This window comes from Tenrec ecaudatus, chromosome 18 (genome assembly GCF_050624435.1).
Source record: "Tenrec ecaudatus isolate mTenEca1 chromosome 18, mTenEca1.hap1, whole genome shotgun sequence".
Lineage (NCBI taxonomy): Eukaryota > Metazoa > Chordata > Mammalia > Afrosoricida > Tenrecidae > Tenrec > Tenrec ecaudatus.
This window is the reverse complement of record NC_134547.1, coordinates 7,208,711-7,230,035: the sequence shown is the minus strand read 5'-3', so window position 1 is coordinate 7,230,035 and position 21,325 is coordinate 7,208,711. Positions and strand designations below refer to the sequence as shown.

Here is a 21,325-nt window from a genome sequence, read left to right as displayed (position 1 = left end):
TTATCTACAATTTTCACTGTACTTTTTTTTTGCTTTGAAGTATTTGGCTTAACACCATATTAGTGTATGGAATTTTCTTTCCTTCTTATTGCTGTAACTTTTCTGTTGTTGCAATATATAATAATTTATGTAGTCATAAAATCTAAATTAAAAAAATCATTTTGTTGGGGATTCTCACAGCTCTTATCACAGTCCATCCATCCATCCATTCTGTCAAGCACATTGGTACATATGCTGCCATCATCGTTTGGCTCAATTGCCTTTAAACCGAGTTGGGCAATCACTCTTGGTTCCAGTCATCCACGCCCCCTTCTGCCTTCATTATTTACTTCCGGGGCCCTTTCCCCCCTCTATCGCCCACCCCAAACCCCTGTAATCCCTGTAACCCCTTATGTCAGTTATTATCATTACACATCCATTCCTCCTGTGCTTCAGTGTGGGCCCAAGACTCTATTTGACTTTCTGTCAAATTTCCTTCCTGTTAAAAAGTGTCTTCCATGATATTTCATCTATAAATCCATTTTAAGTGAAAATTAACCCAGCAAAATAGAAACCCATTCCATAACTTCTACATGTGCAATCCCATAAGGATGATGATATACTCCTGGTGGCAAACTCGTGTTTCCCGATTATTCATCCACCATTGACTTCAGCGATCTGCTCTCTAAGCTTCTGATCTAAGGTTTCAAGTCGTTATTGTCAATTCGATCATATTTAGATAATTCATTGAAAGAACACAATGGTCAAGGTAGACAGTCTTAACTAGTTAGCCAAAACTACTGCTTGTTTAGGGTTTATTTAATGAAAGTCCTCAGGAGAGAGTTTGGGAATGGGATGAAGGCTTAAAGATTGCGGTTTCAAATTTTTGGAGTCTCCTCAGCTCCCAAACAAGTGCCCTCATGAACTCTCAGGTGTGGGTTCAACTGTGATCAGCAAGTTTGGTGGTCGAATCCCCCAGCTGGCTACAGGAGAATGAGGCTCTCTGCTTCTGTCAAGATTTCCAGGCTCCATAACCCTCTGAGGGGCCGTGGTGAGTCCGAGTCACAGAATGGTGGTGGGCGAGTTGTAGCCCCAGAAAGATCAGATTCCAGGAGGATATTAACTCCTATTTCGCGTTTACTGACGGCCAGTCTGGATTCTGCCATAGAACCGTGATCCCAATGTTCAGTAACGACGACTCCACAGCAACATTTTCTATGGCCTTTCAAGAAGAACATTACTTAGATTGGAATTCAGCCTCTACTCCAGTTTGACCTCATCTTAATAGAATGATATCTACAACGACCTAGCTTCCAAATAAGGTCAGTGTGCGGGGCAAAGGTTGAGGAATCCTGTCGAACTGGTTGTCTTCCATGGTCACAGGATCGAGTCTCAGAGGGAGAGAGCAGCGTGAGTTTCAAAGCTCAAATCAAGCCACGTTTTAAGGGTCTCGTTGCCTTTGGGGTATTGCTTAAAAGCTGCCCTCTAAGTGAGGTGTCACTGAAGTTGACGTGGAAGAAGCACGCCAGCCTGTGTGATCCAAGGATTGTAAAGAATAAAACCCAAAGGAGGGCACTGTCACAGAGCTTAGATTCTGAAGGCCTGTTTTGCAGAAAGCTGTGATTGAGAGTGGAAGCTGAAAATCCACATGCAGGGATTCCCACGTGGATTAAGGTTCAGGTGACTCCCCACTGACAATAGCCCAGCGACGTGAACAGCTCTGCTATGAGACAGAGAGCACTGTAAGGTAGATTACGGCAGGTGTAATTAGGCCCAAACGTCCTACCTTTTAACCTGATATCCCATTGAACCACTATTAAAGTTGATTCGGTTTTTAATATTTTCGGTTTCACTTGAAATTAAGGTTTCTCTCAGATTTGTTTTGTCGTTGTTCTTGGATTGGTTGTGATTTTTACCTTGGTTCATGTCTTCATTTGGTTCCTTATGATGTTCTCTACATGAAATCCAAGACAGATAAATCTACGGAGACAATAATTGGTTTAAAAGTAACCCGGGAGGCAAGCAGGGGGAAGGTTGGGAGAAAAGGGTAGCCCACAAAACGCAGGAGAAAAAGAAAACGTTTTGAGACTTGCTGGGGTGATGAAATCACAACTCTCAATATGACTGGACTATGAATGGCATGCTATGTAAATTATATGCCAATGAAACGGTCAAAAACAGCATGAGAGCAGACCTGATGGAATCCATACCGCTAGTAGACTTCGGGGCAGGGAGTGGTTAAAGGTGGATGAACCACCTGTCGAGACAGGATGAGTGCCCTGCTCGGACATCGTGGTTCAGACCTGAAGAAATTGTGGGATGTTTGCTTGGCACTCTTTCTGTCTGCTTCGCCTATTTTTACCAAAATAAAATCAGTAACTAACAAAATAAAAGGAAAGTCATCTCATTATGTGGGAGACAGTGAGGGAAAATCAAACAAAGCCTTGGACCCACCCTGAGAGGAGGTCATATAACGATGGAGGCCGAGATGTCAGGGATGGGGGTACAGGCCAAGGGGCGCCATGGATTATGGCAGGTTCTATGGAGGGACAGAAAGAAAGAGAAAGGCTCTCCGTGAGATGGATTGACACTGTGGCTGCCACAAGGGCTTGGGCACAGGAACCATGGCAAGCATGGCTCCGTGTCATACAGGGTTTCCTTGTGTTGTGCATAAGTTCACCGTGGGTTGAAAGTACCTCCATGACACATAACAATGACATCAATGACAAGGAAGAAAGAAAGGGACAGGTTACAGGCTCTTCTTCTGAGTCTTCAGAAGGATGCATCCTTCCTGGATTTTGATTCTGCAATTAGCTTCTAAAAACTGGGGAAAGAAATATCTGTCCTTGTAAGTAAGTCACTTGGTTTGGGGTATACTGTTCTAGTATTCATAGACTCATACAACTGTGAAAGAAGTCAAGAAAGAAGAGGAGTTGGAGTTGAGAAAGAAAAGCAAGAAAGAATGGAGGATGAGAGGAGGTGTCTGTGTCAGTCCGGGTGGACTAGAGAAATACATTCATAGACACACTCATGTGTGTATAAGGAAAAGGTTTATATACAAGGGCAATTGAACATTGAGAAAACAGCCCTGCCCAGTCCAGATCAAGTCTATAAGTCCGACATTAGCCCAAATGTCTGATACCAATCTATAAAGTCTCTTCAGACTCAAAAACCACATGCAATGATGGCGGATTCAGGAAGATCACAGGCCAGTGGGTGGGAAGTCTTGTGGACCCAGTGGCGATGTAAGCAGCTCAGTGCTGGCAGCATTGTCCACATGGATCCCCAGTCCCCAGGGCATGGAGTCTCTCAGTGTAGTGCCATGGGTCTTGTCAATAGAGCGTCTCTCAGGCAGTGAGTAGGGAGAGAGATAGTGTCTCCTGCCCCTAAGGAGGAAATCCAGGAGTTCCCAGAATCCTCAAGAAAAGGCCGTGCCCTCACAGAGAGGTCTCATTGGCTATGACCCAATTGACAGACTAGACTCCATCCCTCCACTCTTAATCCTCCCAAGTCCCAAATTGACACCAGAGGATGTAACTACCACAGTGTCCAAGAGACACAGTGCAGAGATGCAGAAAAACAGGGCAGAGGAGAGAATATGGGCTTAGTTCCACCCTCCCCTAGAGTTACGTCCTTGGGTCTCAGTCAGCCCCATCCCTTCCTTCTCCTCTTACCTGCCTTGAAATTCTGCTTCTGAGGGGTGTCCAGGTGGTCAGGATTCATCTGCCCAGGTGGTCAGGAGCAGCAGGGTCATGGCCACACCAACCTCGGCATCATCCCCTCTCCAGAAGCTTCCAATTCCCACTTTCAGTGTGATGGGGGTCCTAGGAATACTCAGGGATCCTTCGGCAGAAAATGAAGAACATCATATGGCTGGAGTCTTGGCAGAGTTTGGGAATCCCCCCCAGGGCAGCATGTTCCGTTGGGACCAAATTGGGGCTCAGGAGGCAGTGATTGTGAGGGAAGTCTAGTGTGAGCCCACCTTCTCACCAGTTGACCTCCATCCTGAATTCATCTCTTTGTGGGTTGTTATTGGTTTCCCACTAGTGCCCATGGCATGGTGAAGTCCAGCTTGTGATCTGGTATTGGGAAGCTATGCTCTTGGGGAAGCAGAGCGCTGGACAAGCCCGACCGTACTTCCACTCCTTTTCTATGACCCGTGGCCACACAAGAAGGTCCTCCAAGATGTCCACCCCGAATCCCAGAATTTCCCTCCCCTGTAAAAGTGGCTTAGCAAAGCTTGCTCAATGCAGGCTCCTGAGTTGAGGATATGATCCTGGATTCTCCAGGCAGTCCCAGTAGAATAACAAAGGTCCTGAAAGACAGAAACAGAAGATCAGAGACAGGAGAGGTGAGGAACACAAGAACAAAAGGAGGCGTGGCTTATGTACTGAGCAGCTTAGCCAGCCACAGGCTTTCTCTCTGTGGGAGAAACATGGGGCTGTCTGTAGCTGGAGTCTCAGAAATCCTGAGGGGCAGTTGTACTGTATGCTCTTGTGTTGCCAGGAGTCAAGATCAACTCCAAGGCGGTAGAGGTTTAGATGTGAGGCAAGAAAAAGACAGTGGAGCACCATGAAGAGTTGGTTATGAGCCAGGGCATGCAGTTGGCTTCTAGAACCCGGACCAGGCTAGAGAAATACATTCTTCCACAGTCACGAGGCAGGTGCAGACCTCATGCTGATCTTTCCACCACCACCACCTTATAGCACCCCTTGCTGGTGGTATTTTTTGCCCCACCCAAACATAACAACCAGGCTACGTGGAAAATGGGTGGAATTCCAGCCATGATTCTGACCTCAACAACTCTCATAATCACTGTCCTTTTTGGTCCAATCGTGTGATGGTTGAGCAGACGGTTCTGCAGAGATTCTCAAGTTCTCCCCCACCCCATGGTCACATGCTCCCTTCCTCCTCTTCTGAATAGACCTTCAGCATGTTCAAGTCCCTCGCTGTCCTCAGGCAGGAGACATGAGTCTTTAAGAAAGAGAGAATGACTCATCTCTTTCCAGAGATCCCTCTGCAAAGGAATGTCCAGTTGCCTACAGATGGGCCTTGGGGAGGAGATGAGTCAGTAAGGGTGCAGTGTGGCATCAATGAAACACACAACTTTCCTCACTTTCTTAAATGTTTCCTTCTCCCCCACTATCATGATCCCAAATCTGGCTGGACTGGAGGATGTACACTGGTACAGATAGGAATTGGAAGCACAGGGAATCCAAGACAGATGGACTTGAGGATTTATACTGGTACAGATAAGAACTGGAAACACACGGAATCCAGTGAAGATGATCCCTTCAGGACCAGTGGTGAGATCGGCAATACTGGGAGGGTGGAGGGAGGGAAGGTGGAGTGGAAACGGGGAACCTGATTACAAGGGTCTACATATAAATCCCTCCCTGGGAGGGATGAACAATAAAAAGTGGGTGAAGGGAGTCATGAGGCAGTGTAAGATATGATAAAATAACAATAATTTATAAATTATCAAGAATTTAAGCGGGAGTGGGGACAGATAGTGAGGTGGGAAAATGAGGAGCTGATACCAAGGGCTCAGGTGGAAAGCAAACGTTTTGTGAATGATGAGGGTAACAAGTGTACAAATGTGCTCAACACAATAGATGGGTGGATGGATGGATTGTGATAAGAGTTGAATGAGCCCCCAATGAAATGATTTAAATAAATAAATATTTTTTTTAAAATATGAAGAATGTCCTGACGGCAGAGACATAGACCTGCTGATCTTGCATGAGGGCTGTGACCTTGGGGAGCACAGAGCTGTGAGCTTAGGGTCCTGGTAGAAGGAACAGCCCTCACCCAACCCATGGGCTTTTCCAGGATTCCCATGGGGCATCTCACTCCGGCCTGTAGTTAGTAGAGGGGGCCTTGAAAGGCCCAGAAATGAGCTTGAGTTGGGGGAGATGGGGAGTTAATAACAATGAGTACAAAATTAAAGAAACTGTTCTAAAAATCTATTGTGGGGACGACCTTCCAAGTCCTTTTTTAATATCTTTAAGCCATTGGGTTGTATGGTACATGAATTATTTGTCAATCAAATTGTTTTATGATTATTATTTTTTCTGTTTTAAGATTGATCTTTCTTCACCCCAGGAATCCCCGGAACCTGTTCTTTCCAAGACCAGGCTACAGCCCCAAACTCTGATTCGAGGCAGAATGATGTCCATCCCTGCCCATCTGGACTCTCAGGTGATGGGTGTCAGGAGTAAAAGTATCCAGTAGCTAGCTGAAGAATGGGGCAATCGCCAGCCAGATTACAGAGGCCAACTGCCTTTCTACTTTTCAACCCCTCCCCATGTCTCTTCAGTCTCTTGCTTGCTTTGTCACATCTGCCACACTCTGATCACCTGCTTCCCTTTTTTCTGCACCTTTACAAATCAATGGGACCGCCCCCAGAAGTTGAGGACTCTGTCTCCTACTCATGGTTCTTAATTTAATCCCTTCTGCAACATTTCTTTAAATGAGGGAGAATACCATGGCAGTTTCTGGTATTGTGATTGGAGCATCTTTGAATTTCTTATTCCCTGGACTGAGAATGTTCTGAGATAAATCTAACGGAAACACTCAGCTGACACGTGATCAAGAAATTGGGAGGATGCTCCACTGTAAGGGCAGCGTTAGGGAGGGAGGAGCCCAGGCTTGAGATCATGTGAAGAGGAGGTGGAATTTCCTGTCCACACCCAGGGTCACTGCCCGCTGAGAGGAAAGTTTATGATCATTCGGGGTGCAAATAACCCAACAGAGGAGCTCAACCGTGGGCATCATACCCAACCAGAGCCGCTCTTCCTTCTTTGCTGAGGGACCTGGGAATATGGGCAGGACCCCCACCAAGCTGTGCTCAGGAAGCCTGAGGGACTGGAGAGGGGAGGACTCTGGGACTGCCCTGCTCACCATCCTGCTGCTGCTGGGTAAGGACATGACTCGTGCGTGGGGGTCACCTATCTGATTCTCAGGGCCTGTGGGAGGGAACGGGCTCAGTGCACACCCTGTCTCTTGCAGGATTCTGTCCAGGGACCTCAGTGGCATTATCATACAGTAAGTATCTTGTTGAAAATCACGTGACGGTGGTGGTGGGTTGTGGATAGGGAACCTCTCCCTCTCCTGAACCCGGGAAACTAAGACCCTTGTCTCTTCTAGTCCCACAAGAAAAGTCAACACTCTCCTTTGAGGTAGAATCACTGGAGCACCCCTGGGACAATGTGACTCTGATATGCAGATCTCCAAATGAGGCTCAGGCTTTCCAGCTGCTGAAGGACGGGGTGGCCCAAGACCCAGTCCATCTGCGACCCCATGCCCGTGAGCACCGGTTTCCTCTGGGGAAGGTGACGGAGGACACGAGGGGCATCTACAGGTGCAAACATACAAGCTTTCTTCCCATTACTATCCACATGAGTGATCTGGTGGAGGTGACTGGCAGAGGTGAGTCTTGGCCACAAGGAGACCCCTTCTGAGAAACAATAGAACTTGGGGAGCAGGTGAAAGGCACAGAGGGGATAAGGGAGTCTAGATCCAAAGAGGCGTCTCCAGAAATCGTGGCAAACAACCCTTCCCTTTGCCTCCTCCTGAATCTGCTCTTTTTCTTTACCCCTGATCTGCTCCCAATTCTCCAGTACTAGCTTTTAGAATCTCTTCTCTCTATATGCTTCGTCCTTCGTTGAATGTGTTTCTCATGGCTACTGGCATGTTATCCCAAAAACTGGGTGCCTCACCATCACGGGAATGTATTTACTCAAGGACCTGGGGTCTAGAGTTCCAGAATGGAAGCATCAGCCAGGCCAGTTCTTTCTGAAGCCTCTGCAGAGAAAGCTTTTCAGAGCCGTTCCCTTTAGTTTACCATTAGTGTTTAAATTAATTTACTATATATATAATTTAAATTAATTTAAACACTAATGGTATATATATATACCACATATATATATATGGAAAAACCATATAGGACTGAGCACACACCAGGCCATTAATAAATATATGTAGCATTCCAGGAGAGTCTTGCTATTCCCTGAGCGATGTACTCATTCTAGGTTTTCCCAAATGACATCGCCAACATTAGCATGGCTCCTCTCTCTTCTACAACCCCCATCTAACTTTTACAGTAGCTCTTGTGAACTGGATCATACTTTACGGATTCTTCGAAGGAACACAAGGGTCAAGGCAGTTATATTACTTAGCTAAGCTAAACTACAGTTTGGTAAGAAAGGCAGTCATGAGGCAATTTCCCTTGAGGATTAAAGAGGGATGATCTTAGGCCAATGGTCTCAGGGGTTGATTCTCCTTCCTTGGCTGCAGGAAGAACTGAGTTCCATGAGACTCTTCAATAGGCCTCATAGGTCCTCCCTATTGGTCAGGATTCCACTGCAGAAATTTCACCTTATTTTCAGTATGGACAACATCTGTTAATATTGCTTTTGCATGAAGATACTACTCAGTCTACTGGCACGAAACCAGTCTGACCTTATCTTCTATGGATTACGATGGCAGAGGCCTCAGTTCCACATAACGTTATTTTATGAAATTCTAGAGAATAGACTTGGGAGGATTAGTGAACCTTGTCAAGTCTAAGAAGCGAGACCCCAGGTTTTGGTTCTCTGCTGGGACACCAGAAGAGGGAGGGACAGGTGACTAGGGTCTGCTGGTCACCACCAACCCTATTCCTGCAGAGTACTTCCCTGCTCCCTCTCTGTCTGCTGAACCTGTCCCCTGGCTGGCCCGCGGCTTGAGGACCACACTACTTTGCCAAGGACCCATGAGTGAACTACATTTTTCACTAATGAGGGAAGGGGACCTCCAGGTTGTTACCAAGTGGGCGTACAAGGAAACAAATGCCATCTTCGACGTCGTACTCCCTGGGAACTACAGCTGCAGCTACACCACGGCCTTAGGAAATGCCTCAGAGCCCAGCCCCACGGTGACCATTGAAGAGCTGAGTAAGCACAGTCTTTTCAGAGGAAGGGTGCAGCTCCAAGGTCAGGGGGCTTGGAGGAAGACGGAGGGAACTGCCTATAGAGGGAAGAGCCACAATGTGGGTGCAGTGGGTGGGCTACCCTTGGGTGAGTTTCAGAGACAGACAGAGGCTGGGAACCAGGGCCTGACTCCAAGGGTCTGATGGGAGCCAAGCAGACACTGATGTCCTGTGTGTTCCTTCCAGATTTCTTCCCAGCACCCAGCATGACACTGATCTCAGAGGTGATCCAAAAGCCAGGGTCTTCCGTGTACCTACGTTGCTCAGCGCCTATCGGAGGCATTACTTGGACCTTAATGAAGTCAGGAGAGAGAGTGCGTGAAGAATCAAGGGCTTCTGCAGTACCTACATCTATGAGATTCACTGTCCCCATTGAGGAGGGAGGCGTGTACACCTGCAAGTACACACTCAGTAGTGTGCACACTGTCTGGTCCAGTCCTAGCAACCCTGTGGAGATCTTCGTAAGCGATGGTGAGTGAACAGCGGGAGTCTACCTTGGGCCCCGACCCGGGAATCTTTCAGCCAGGAGCAGCAGTCCCTGAGCACAGACCCATGCTCTGCTTCTGAGCTTGTGAAGTGGCTGAGAAGCGAGCCCGATTTGATGAGTTAAATGCTTGTATTGGGTGATCCTCACACAGCCTCGGAGATCAGAGCAGAAATGGGAATCAGAATGACCCTGCAGAGGCTCAGCGTGGACACTGTGATGGGAGTGTGTGGGTCCCCAGGTCATGAGTCCTAAATTGAGACAGGTGTTCAGGGTAGAAGGGCAGGAATTCGCTGAAACCACAGTATCAGGGTGGGGTCTGGGCCAATGGCTGGGGATTTCCAGGAGTCACCGCTCTGGATACTTCTCCTGCTTGTGCACCTGGAATGGAATGACAAGACAACAAACACAACACTTGGCTGAGTGTCTGCAGGGTCTAAGGAATATAACAGAGGGTAGGGGCCATTTCACGGCCAAGGGCCACTACCATATTGACAACATCCTCAGCTGGACAGGTAGCATGTGCTGAGCTCAGGGGGCCCCCCTCCTCCTTACCCTCCTCCTGTGTTTCCAAGTCTGACGTTGGCAAGCCCACAAACCCAGACCCACTTCCCAGGGTTCCTTCTCTGTCTCACACCACGTGGCTACTGTCGCCTACTGATGGCCCCCGATGAGAAGGCTCTGTTAGGTGGCAATGCTTGCCGGTCCTGTGCCCCCACCCTGAGCTCAGGGGTCCTGAGTGGATTCTGCCCGGAGTCTAAGTGCTGACCGCTGACCCACTGCGTGTCTTCTCCCAGGCTCTCTCCCCGAGCCCAAGCTGTCCTTGGTGAGCGAAGGCCTGGGGCTGACAACAGGCAGCGAAGTGGTCCTGAGGTGCCAGGGGTCCCTGACCGGCGCCATCTTCCTGCTGCTCCAGGAGAAGGCGCGGCGCCCCCTGCAGGCGGTGAGCTCCACCGGAAGCAGCGCCGACTTCCGGATCCCTGAGCTCACAGCCCAGGATTCTGGAAAGTACAGGTGCCTGTACTTGAGGACCAGACATGGGACCTCGGGGTCCTGGCTGAGCAATGCGTTGGAGCTGAGTGTGGCAGGTAAGACTCCTGGGTTAGGCCAGAAATGGGGGGAGTTTGGAGCTGGGACAAAGCAGAAGCAAGTTTGGGGCTGTGCCTGCACATCAGGGGACCTGTCTGCGATGTGGACGAGACTCAGGCGTGCCCAGTCACATGCCGGTGTCACTTGCAGAGAGCCTGGTGCTGGCCTGGCTGTGGTCAAGTTGAGGGCAAGGGGCTTCATGTCTGTCAGCAGGCTGCATTTTGAAGAAACTATGAAGTTTGAACCCACTCCTGCTTTAAGTCAAGGCCAGGCTTGTCCCCTTCCCCACCCATCAGAGGGTGCTGATGAAACTCCTCACAGTCCAACTCCCTGTGACAATGCAATGCCTGTGGCAAGTCAATACTGTTCATAGAGAACTCATCCAGAGAGCCCTGAGTGCTGTGTCTTGCAACTGATTCCAACACTAGGTAGGGCTGATCTCTGCCCTGGTGTGGGGACAAGGGAAATGACGTGTGATGGGAGACTCCATCTTGAACTCACATCTGTTAACTAGCCCTCTGCTCTCGGTACTTCCAGTTCTTCCTTCCCACAGAGGTCACAGCCAATTTGGAACTGGGGTTCTGAGTCAGGAGTTCTACTTCTACAGCCCACAGAGCCTACAAAGCAGAATTTTCACCGCGTGACCAGCCTGCAGGAAATAACAATTTGTCCTGAAGAGCAGTGTTAGTGTTATCTATCAATCAATGTAGCACTAGTTCTTACATAAGTTTGTTACTGTCTTTTTGTTTGTAGCTTTAGGTACCATTGAGTCAGTTCCAATTCGTAGCGACTCAATACACACAACACCAAAACAAAACAACACAGCGGGGTGGGGGCGGTGGTTTACTGGGCCATCCTCACAGTTGTTCGTCTGTCTGAGGCTGTCATTGCAGCCACTGTGCCAATCCATGCAGTTGAGGCCTTCTTTTCTTGAAAGCCCATTACTTTACTAAGCATGGTGTGCTTCCCCAGGGATGGATCTGTCCTCAGAACATGTCTAAACTCCATGAGAGAGGGTTTTGCCATCTTGCTTCTACAGAGCATCCTGGCTGCATTTCTTCCAAGACACAGGATTTGTGTTCGTTGGCACTCTACGGCGCTGCCCATATTTTTCACCAGCACCACCATTCCAAGTGCTCAACTCTTTGTCGGTCTTCCCGATTCAATGGCCAGCAGTCAATTGCACAGGAGCCAATTGCAAATCCCAAGGCTTGTGTCTGGCTCCCCTTAGTGTTGTGAATTACCTCCTTGTTTTTCAACAATTTAAAGGGCTGTCCTACAGTAGTTCTACCCAATGCCATGCCTTGTTTGCTTTAGAATGCTGCTTCCAAGAGCTATGATTGGGGATCCAACAAGAGGAAAAACTTGACAACTTCAATCCTTTTTCCATTTATCATGATCTTACCTTGGTCCAGTTGTGAGGCTTTAATCTTCCTTACATTGACTTGCGATGCACACTGAGGTTGTAATTCCTGATCTTCTTTAACAGCAAGTGTTTCAGATCTTGTTCACATTCAGCAAGCCCAGCTGTGTCATTTGCATATTGCAAGTTGTTAACAAACCTTCCTCCAATCCTGATGCCACACTCGTCTTCATAAAATGAGCTGCTCTGAGAGTTTGCTCAGCATGAAGGTGGAACAAGAATGGCTACAGGTGACACCTGATGCACACCGGGGCTCACTTTCACCGTGCAGAAGTGCCTTGTGTTTGCACAACTGTCTCTAGATCCATGTGTTGTTCTGCATGAGCACCACTGGGTGTTCTGGAATTCCCATTCGTCTTAGGGCTATTCATAGTGTGTCAGGATCCACACAGTCAGATGGCTTTGCATATTCAGCAAAAGTCAAGCAAACATCTCTCTTGTAGTCACTGAATTCAGCCAAGTCCCCTCTGATATCAGCAATGCCATCCCTTCCTGTACATAATCTTCTTAATATGGCTTGGACCCAAGAAAGCTTCCCATCAAAGTACTGCTACAACCATTGTCGGATGATCTTCTGCAAATTTTACTTGAATGTGACAATAATGATACTGGTCTACATTTATGAATTCTGTTGGGTCTCATTTCTTTGGAATGGGTACATATATGAATCTCTTCCTGTCAGTTGGCCAAATAGCTGCCTTCCAAATTTCATGGCCTAGACGTGGGAGGGCTTCCAGTGCCTCATCAACCTATTGAAATGTTTCAATGGGTCTTCTGTCTAACCTGGGGCCTGGTGTTTGGCTAGTGATTTTAGGGCACTTTAGACCTCTTTCTTCGATGCCGTTGGTTCTTGCTCATCTCCTGCTTCCTGAAAGGGTCGCGTTCTAACTAGTTCTTTTTGTACGGTGATTCTTTCCATGTGATCCTCCCAGCAACATTAAGTAGCTTGCCCGTCGAACCTTTCAATGTTGCAACTCGAGGCTTGAATTTTTTTCTTTTTGAGATCTTTCAGTTAACATCTACTGAGTGTGTTCTTCCTTTTTGGTTTTCTACCTCGAGGTCTTTATAAGTTTCATTACAATATTGTACCCTGTCTTCTCTAGGCTCCCCTAGATATTTTCTGCTCGGCTCTTTGACTTCCTCATTTTTCCACGTCCTTCAGTTGCTGCATGTTGAAGAGCCAGTTTCAGAGTCTCTTCTGACATCCACTTTCATCTTTTCTTTCCTCCCTGTGTTCGTAATGACCTTTTGCTTTCTTGATGAATGATGCTCCTGATATCTTCCCAGAGCTCATGAGGTCTTCTGACGTTACTATTCAATGCAGCCAATCCGTTCTTGAGATGTTCTCAAAATGCAGATGGGACAGACTGAAGGCGTACTTTGGCTCTTGTGGACTTGTTTTCAGGTTCTTCATCCTTAACCTGAACGTACATACGGACACTCAGAGGTCTTCTCTATAATCGGCCCTGGCTTGATTTTCACTGCTCATATTGAGATTCTTCACCATCTCTTCCCACAGAGGAATTAATTTGATTTTTTGAGTGTTCCACCACCAGAAATCCAGGCATGCCCAGTATATAGAGCCACCTTTTCTGTAGTTAATATAAGGTGTTTCCTATGAACTCGTCATTGGTCTTACAAAATTGTATCATGCCATCTTGAGCTTCGTTTGCATCAATAAGACCATATTTGATAACTAATGTTTCTTCCTCTTTATCCCCACTTTCACAACCCGAATACCAATAATTATTCATGTATCTTGATTGCATGTTTGATCCATATCTGAACCAATCATTCATAGAATTCTTTAGTATGTTCATCATTAGCTATACGGTTTGTTCAGAAACTTGAATCATGGCCGTGTGGACTGGATTCTTTGTAGGGGATCATTATAATTCTATCACAGATAGCACTGTACCTCAAGATAGATCTTGAAGTGTCCTCCTTGAAAAGAAATTCAACACCATTTGGAATTGATTGTGTCATTCACAGCATTGTAAACCATGTGATCTTCTGATCCACAATGGCCAATGCTCATCCATTCCAGCTCACGAATGCCTATGATATGCATCTTCATGCGCTTCCTTTCTCTTTTTCAAGGCCTTCAATTTTTCATCACTCATACTTTTTACACTCTCATCTGTGATGATTACATGCTTGCAGTTGTTTCTTCTCAGGTTAAATCGAGCCTCTCAACAAGTGAAGGTCCTGAAGGCTTTCTTACCACCAGTGTCACTCCACACTCCTCATTCTGGTCATGACTTCGTCAGTCCTATTTAAGTGCCTGCTGATGGAGGGCTCATCTTCTGACTCTATGCTTGTGTTACACTGGGTAAACTAGAGAAACAATGTCATAAACACGCATATGTATATAAGAAAGAGCTTTATATATAAGAGCAATTGGATATGGAGAAAATGTCCCAGCCCAGTCCAGATCAAGTCCATAAGTGTGATATTAGCCCAGATGTTTGATACCAGTCAATAAAGTCCTCTTCAGACTCACAAAACACATGCAATGATGTTGAATGCAGGAGGATCACAGGCCAGTGGGTGGGAAGTCTTTGAGTCCAGTGGTGTTATAAGCATCTCAGTGCTGCCTGGGTTCTCCACGTGGCCACTCTAGCTCAGGGCACTAACATCGTTTCATGTGTCTTGTCAGTAGAGAATCTCTCAGGGAGTGAGCAGAAAGAGAAAGTGTTTCCTGCTCCCAAAGAGGAAATGCCAGAGTTCCCAGAATCCCCAAAGAAGGTTATGCCCACTCGGAGGCTTCATTGGCTATGACCTGATTGACAGGCTAGACTCCCCCCCTTCACTCATAACCCTCTCAAATTGAAAACAGGTTCTATAACTACCACAATGTTCTTACCGTGTTCTGCTTCAACTCATTAGGTCCCTAGTGATGGGAATGTTTCCATGCTTAAAGTTTTTAGTGGCTAATTTCTCTATAGTGGGCCCCAGGTGTCTTCTTTCTGGCCTCTTCTTAGTCTGAAATCTCTGAGGAAAACTTTTCGTTTTGGGTGACCGTGCTGGCAGTTGAAATAACAGTGACATAGCTTCCAGGATCACAGCAACACACATGCCACCACAGTAGGACAAGCTGACAGCCAAGTGTTCTTGAATGAAAATGATTATTTGTCTAGAACTCAGTACTCTCCCACAGATCTTCCTGGGATGATGAAATGTTCTAAATCTGTTGTGCTGGGCTGGGTTCACTAGAAAAACAAATCCAGAGACACTCATATTTGGGTAAGAGAAAGATTTATTTCATAAAGCAATTGTGTATTGAGAAATCATCCCAGCCCAGTCCAGATGAAGTCCATAAGTCTAATATTAGCCGATATGTCCGATTCTAGTCCACAAACTTCTTTTCAGACTCACTCAGCACATCTAATGATTCCGAATGCAGTAAGATCACAGGATGGTGGGTGAAAACTCTTGTAGATTCAATTCCAGTGAAAACATCTCATAGCTGCTGCAGGTCTCCCCATAGCTCCTCCAGCTCTCTGATTATGACTCGTCAACAGGATGGTGAAGCACAGAGAGAGAGAGGCCCACGTCCAGGGAGAAAGAGAGGAGGTTCCCAGAATGCTTATGAGAATGCCACGCCCACTAGAGGCATCATTAGGCTGTGACCTGACTGACAAGCTCAACCCCACCCCTTCACTACATACCAAGCTGACATAAAATTATGTAATTACCACATCTGTGTAGATCAGTGTGGTTGGCAGCAGACCTGTGTGGTTCTTAATCCTTGTCATGTAGGTGGCTAGAGTGCTGAGGGGCTGAATGTTGTTGTCAGTACAAATTGTATTTGTAGCATATGATATCATTCTATGCAATGGTAATTTGATCATTTAAATGTGTGGTTATAGAATTTTTATTATACATTCACTTATGCAGTAGTAACTGTATCTACTCTATTTATGCCTTGTGCTGTATAATTATATCTGACTGATAGGATCCTATGAGTTGAACTGTTCCATAGGATTTCCTAGGCTAACAATCTATAGGGACTGGGAATGCCACATCCTTCCATTAAGGAGGCACAGGTCTTTGGATGTGTCTGACCTTTTGGTAGTAGCCCCATCGGAACCCACTGCTATGACTTGAAATCAACGGCACAGTGGTGGGTTGGGCTGGGGGCTTCCTATCTTGTTACAATGTGAAGACTGGACCCCGCGTGGAGGCACGTGCTGTAACTCGTTGCAGCCCTGATGCCCGCAATGCTCCTTCTGTTCCTTGCCGTCCACCCGGACGGTCTCAGGACAGAACCATTCTTGGCATGGACTGGTTGATGGTGGCTCCAGATCCCGTGACTATTCCCTTCCTGTCATCATTCCCCGTTTGTGACCTTAGTGCCTCTGGCGGAGAGCTGATCTCAGAGTTCTCCATTGTCCTTTCTGTCCTGCAGGTCTGCTCCCGAAGCCCTTGCTCTGGTCTGTGTGGAGCGACACCGTGACTGCGGGCCGGGATGCCAAGCTGCAATGCCGCAGCCCTCTCCCAGACATGCACTTTGAACTCCTACGAGAAGGAGAAGTGGTGCTCCACTTCTGGGGTTGGACGGACAACTATGTAGCCGATTTCACCTTGTCCAACGTGGGGCCCCAGGATGCTGGCAACTACAGCTGCCGCTACTCTCCTCCTGAGAATCACTCTGCCACCAGGTCTGAAGACAGTGACGCCCTGGAGCTCCGGGTGCAGAGGGCACTCTGAGATGTTCCAGCTTTTCCCTCACCGCCCTCAGTGTCCCTAGTATCTGTTCTAGGATTTCCTGGGTGTAGGGGATGCCCAGTCCCTCCCTCTGCTTTCCTTCCGGGGGCCTCCGCAGTTCCTCCCGAACTTGGGTGTTGAAGGCCCAGATGTTAGTCCGATTCTTAATTCAACTTCCTGATACACAAAAAGATCTTTCCAAACTAAAAAAATGAGTCAAGCTCACATTCCCATTGATTGGTCCTGACTGAGAGTGAACCTACTACACAGGGTTGAATGACCTCTGAGACGGTAACTCTACGGAAGTGGAAAACCTCATCTTTCTCAAGCGATGGGCTGGAGGTTTTGAACTGCTGACTTTGAACTTAGCAGCTCAACTTGGAATGCACCACCCATTAGTGCTCCTTAAATGCTCTCCTTCTAGAGATTGTTAAGGCCCCATCAATGTTAAGCATTGAGAATTTCCAATTCACCATCAGCAGTGTCTGGGGTGATGTGATAAACTGAGGGACTGGATGAGACTGTAATGCAGCTAAATTATCCATGCGCATAATTACCGGTCTGGAAAGTTGACTCTGCTGGGGGAAGACCGTCACAGCCGTAAAATATAAGTAAATGTTAGTACACATTCTTATGGCTAGATACAGTCTCTCGAATACCACCCCCCCACCCCCCGCTGCCCCATAAGGGAACTGTCGTAAAGGAGCTAGGATATGAGATGAATCATTTGGGTGTCTGGCTCTTCTCTAGGCCTGGAGATTATCTGTAGATTAGAGCTGGCAGGATCTATAGCCAACCCACCATAAATGTAGCACCCCCCCCCCCCCGGGGACGGCTCACGACATTTTGAGGTCAACTAGCACTAGGTCAAGACAATGACTCATGTCACTGCTGGCTTCTTATGTTACCTGCTCATGGTATTACCTATGACCCATGTCATGTGCTAGCGGTATGGTGTGCATGCCTTATGAAAGAGCCCTGTCATTGGAAAAGACATTCTCTCAGTCCTGATATGGCACTAGGAGACCCTGTGCCTCGCTCTCTGTTTGTCTTTAATATTTCCCATAGTCGCTCCTGAGGATGAGTGTTGGGGACCCCACCCCAACAGACAGAATGCAGTATTTGGATTCTATACGTGGTCTAACAAATATGACCTTTCCTAAAGAAAGATCTGGACCGGGAGATCTTCCTGGGGGAACAATCCTCTGTGTATGCTCTGCCATTGGATGACGACAACAGTGATCTCCAGGACTCCCAGGCCCAGGAAAGCTGAGAGTTCCTATTCAGAGGCCTCCTGGCTTCTGCTCCATGGGTCTGTCTCAGGGTTAATATGGATATCTACTGGTTGACTGAATTAAACTGTATTGCAACATGAAGGTATGGGGTTGCCCTGTGGTGAGCAATCGGTCTTCTCTCCCTGTGCCTTTTGTTCCACAGCACGTGCACACATTACGTCTCTGTGAAATATTTTGCGTACCCTCCCAATACTTCAAGCATTTTCATAAGCTCCTGTACATTAAATAGACCAAAGTGTAGTGTCAATATAACCTTTGTATGAACATAGAAACCACAAAGTCTTGCACTTTGCTTCATTTGGCTGTTTGATTTGTTCCTGGTGACCTCCAACTGAACCCACAATGTCTCCTCGGCACACCTGTAACTATTCCTATGGCTTCCCTCACCTGCCTGAGCTTTACGCATATATTAAAAAAAATCTAAAGTCACCTTTTTGTTTGATTATGTAGCGGCAATGCGTGTAGTCTCTGGAGTGAATATTTGAAAATGATACTGCAATAAAATGGATATGGGATCTCACTCCTTTGATCTCTTCTCCTACCCAATCTACTCTTTTGGTGTCACTCTGAACTTTTGGATCATTTTGGTATTCTAATTGCTGATTTACATTCTATGGCAGTCACTGATTGTCACCTCTTCCTTCCTTCCTGGGGTACGTGGGGGTAGGGTACATGCTGGTTACAGCCACCCAGCGCAGATCTGCAGGGAGTGCATCTCAATAGACTTTTCTGGACCTTTCTTCGGAACAGATTCCCAGTAGCAGGGTGTTTCCACAGGAGCATGTGACAGACCTGACTGCATCCTTATCACTAAGGGTCTTGCACACTCCGAATAGAAGCCAACAAGGGGTCGCACATCACCACCACCCCTTGCCGTCATCCAGCGGCATCATTTTCTTTATGTAACAATATCGACTCTGCATTTCCTTCATTTAAATACATCTTCAGACTGGGGCCATGTCGTTTAAATACTGTGCTCCCAGATTACTGGATCAGCAATGACTTCTCTGAAAAGGAAACCCAGGAAACAATTGGCTGGGCCATAACACCTAAGACCGTAAAATCCCCAGGAAGAATTTGACAGGAAGGGGAGAGATGTATACACTCACAATGAGAAACATTCCTGGAGAAATTAGAGCAGACACATAATGGGAGGACATTCCATGCCTATGGATTGGAGGACTTCATCTTGTTAAGCTGCCAGTGCTACCCAACACAGTCCATAGCAGCGGGTCTCAGCCTGTGGGTCGTGACATCTTTGGGGGCCGAACGACCCTTTCACAGGGCTTGCCCGATTCATAACAGGAGCAAAATCACAGTGATGAAGTAGCAACGAAAATAATGTTATAGTTGGAGGTCACCACCACGTGAGGAACTGTATTAAAGGGTCATGGCATTGGGAAGGTGGAGAGACGCTGGTCTGTGTGTTTGCTAGACGTCAGAATCACAAGATGATGGTGGGGAAGTCATAGCCCCACAAAGACTGGATTCCAGGAGACTACTAATTCCAACTTCACATTTTGCCACATCTGATCTGGATTCTGCCAAAGAATCTGGATCCCGATATTCGGTAACAATTATTTTGCATCAACATTTTGAATAGCCTTTGTACAAGGAAACTTCTTGTATTGGAATTCAGGCTCTACTCCAGTTTGACTTCATCTTAATAGAATGATATCTACAATGACCTAGCTTCCCAATAAAGTCAATGTGCCTGGCAAAGGCTGAGAAATTAGGGAGAGATAAATGTCTTCCTGGTCACAAGTTCGGGTCTTAGAGGGCACTGATTCAGGACACAGAAGGGTGAGTTTCAAGGCTCAAATCCAGCCACTTTCTGCTGGTCTCCTTGCCCTTTGGGCTATTGCTAAAATGCTGTCATCAGCGGACATGAGGTGGTGAGGCGATTTTAATGGGCAGATGCAGGTCTGGGTGCTCGTTGGGGCTCTAGAAGAAGGAACTACTCTCACCTTTTTCAGATTCTCAAGGGCGTGTGCATCCCTTGATGCCTAAGCCCTTCCCCAGGTTGCTTCTTTGCCTATGTCTAAATATGCTGCTCTTTCTTCCCACTCTGCAGGGTCTTTGTGGCTCCAGTGAATCCCTCAGACAATCTGGGATCATTTCTATAGACCAGTGGTTCTCAAGCTTCCTAATGTCGCGACCTTTTAATACACTTCCTCATGTTGTGGTGACCCGCCCCCCCAACCATTAAAATTATTTTCGTTGGCACTTCATCATTGTAATTTTGCTACTATTATGAATTGGGCAACCTCTGTAAAAGGGTTGTTCGACCCCCAAAGGGGATGCGACCCACAGATTGAGAACTGCTGCCTTAGGCCCTCATTGAGAGGAGGTCCTATGAGATGGAGGTGTCCTTTGTAGCGATGTGTACACAAGCCATGGAGACCCACGATTACAGGTGACCACAGAAGCTAGGTCTTGGACCAGAGGGACTTGGACCAGTTTCCGTCTCCAAATCTTCAGAAGGAACGACTTTTCTGATGTTTCACTTCGGAAAACTCCAGCCTCTAAGACATTGAAGAGGTGGATTTCAGTATTGCAACGTCCCTCAGTTTCTAGTATAATATTCCAGAGCCATGAGAACCTCATACAATTACTTAAGAAAAACAGAAGTTGAGAAAGAACAATCTCACTGTGAGGAATTCCAAAAAGGCAGAGGAAGGGTGAGCATGATGGTGGGGCAAGAGGAGGATAAAAAGAAAGAAAAAAACAGTAGAAAGAGCTATGGCCAAAAGCTATGAATAGAGTATAAACATAGGTGTGCACATATGTAAATACATTAATTCATGTAAAAGAGGTATGGGAATATATGCATATATTTATATGGCAATGCATTGAGGTAGTGGATGGACTTTGGGCCGCTGCTCAAGCCCGCCCTCAATGCAAGAACACTTTGACCTATTAACCTTGCATTCTGTGATGCTCACCCTCCTGGCATGGTTGCTGAAGACAAAGTGGGTGCACAAGCAAATGTGGTGAAGAAAGTTGATGGTGCCTAGCTATCTGGGGTCTTAAAGGCCTGAAGTCAAACAAGGAGTCATCTATCAGAGAAGCAACAAGCCCACATGGAAGAAGCACACCAGCCGGTGCGATCATGAGATGTCCACAGGATCATGTAACAGCCATCAGAAGACACAATACTAACAAACAAAAAAAGTTGTTGAGAATGAGGGGGGTCACAGCAGAGACCAAAAATCCATCTAGACAATGGGACATCCCCTGACAGAAGGGCCACAAGGAAGGGATGAGTGAACCAGGGTGCAGAATAGCAACAATGAAACACACAATATGCCTCTGATTCCTTGAGACTTCCTCAACAGTCACGATCATGATCCCAGTCCAGCCTTTCTCTGTGG

General features: G+C 46.9%; 1 protein-coding gene across 1 annotated transcript; it reads left to right on the top strand.

The window, feature by feature from the left end:
• Nucleotides 1–6,689: 6,689 nt before the first annotated feature.
• On the top strand, nucleotides 6,690–18,449 carry LOC142432244 (alpha-1B-glycoprotein-like). The gene is made up of 7 exons (XM_075537366.1): nucleotides 6,690–6,899; nucleotides 6,991–7,026; nucleotides 7,129–7,410; nucleotides 8,649–8,915; nucleotides 9,137–9,421; nucleotides 10,232–10,522; nucleotides 16,358–18,449. The coding sequence occupies exons 1-7, from the start codon at nucleotides 6,803–6,805 to the stop codon at nucleotides 16,657–16,659; spliced, it is 1,560 nt and encodes a 519-aa protein (XP_075393481.1). The 5' UTR covers nucleotides 6,690–6,802; the 3' UTR covers nucleotides 16,660–18,449.
• The last annotated feature ends 2,876 nt before the right edge of the window (nucleotides 18,450–21,325 follow it).